Below are 337 nucleotides of genomic sequence, written 5' to 3'. Positions count from 1 at the left end.
CGAGAACAATCAGGACAGCCTAGAAGCAGCAGAACAATCTATCTTGATATACATTGTCCCCATCGTGCTGCTGGTTGTGCTGATTTTGCTGTCCACCTTTTTAATAATACATCACAAAAGGAAAAAGTCTAAGCAAGGTAAATTTGTCTTCTCATGCATCAGAAAGATATTTTTAGGTGCAATCAACTTCAACAAAACATTACGTGGATGCCACATTTAGTATGTATTTCCCTAGTTGTAGTTGCATGTTTGACAGATAGGAAAGGGATCCACCCACAGTCACTGAGATCCAAGTTCTGCTTCTTGGCACCTCCTGCCTGCACTGCACACCCACGGG

The 337-nt window shown here is 42.4% G+C and overlaps 1 protein-coding gene across 1 annotated transcript in view; it reads left to right on the top strand.

Annotated features, from left to right (window-relative positions):
• Positions 1-337, top strand: part of TMEM154 (transmembrane protein 154) — a gene marked incomplete at its 3' end in the record, with an annotated part of 13624 nt that overhangs the window by 8943 nt on the left and 4344 nt on the right. The window contains 1 exon segment of the mRNA XM_029087026.1: positions 5-137. Within this exon segment, the coding sequence (XP_028942859.1) occupies positions 5-137 (133 nt within the window).

The sequence above is a fragment of the Antrostomus carolinensis genome, unplaced genomic scaffold, assembly GCF_000700745.2.
Source record: "Antrostomus carolinensis isolate BGI_N321 unplaced genomic scaffold, ASM70074v2 scaffold7839, whole genome shotgun sequence".
In the NCBI taxonomy this organism is placed as follows: Eukaryota; Metazoa; Chordata; class Aves; order Caprimulgiformes; family Caprimulgidae; genus Antrostomus; species Antrostomus carolinensis.
The sequence above is the reverse complement of the archived record's forward strand: the minus strand, read 5'-3'. Positions and strand labels throughout refer to the sequence as shown.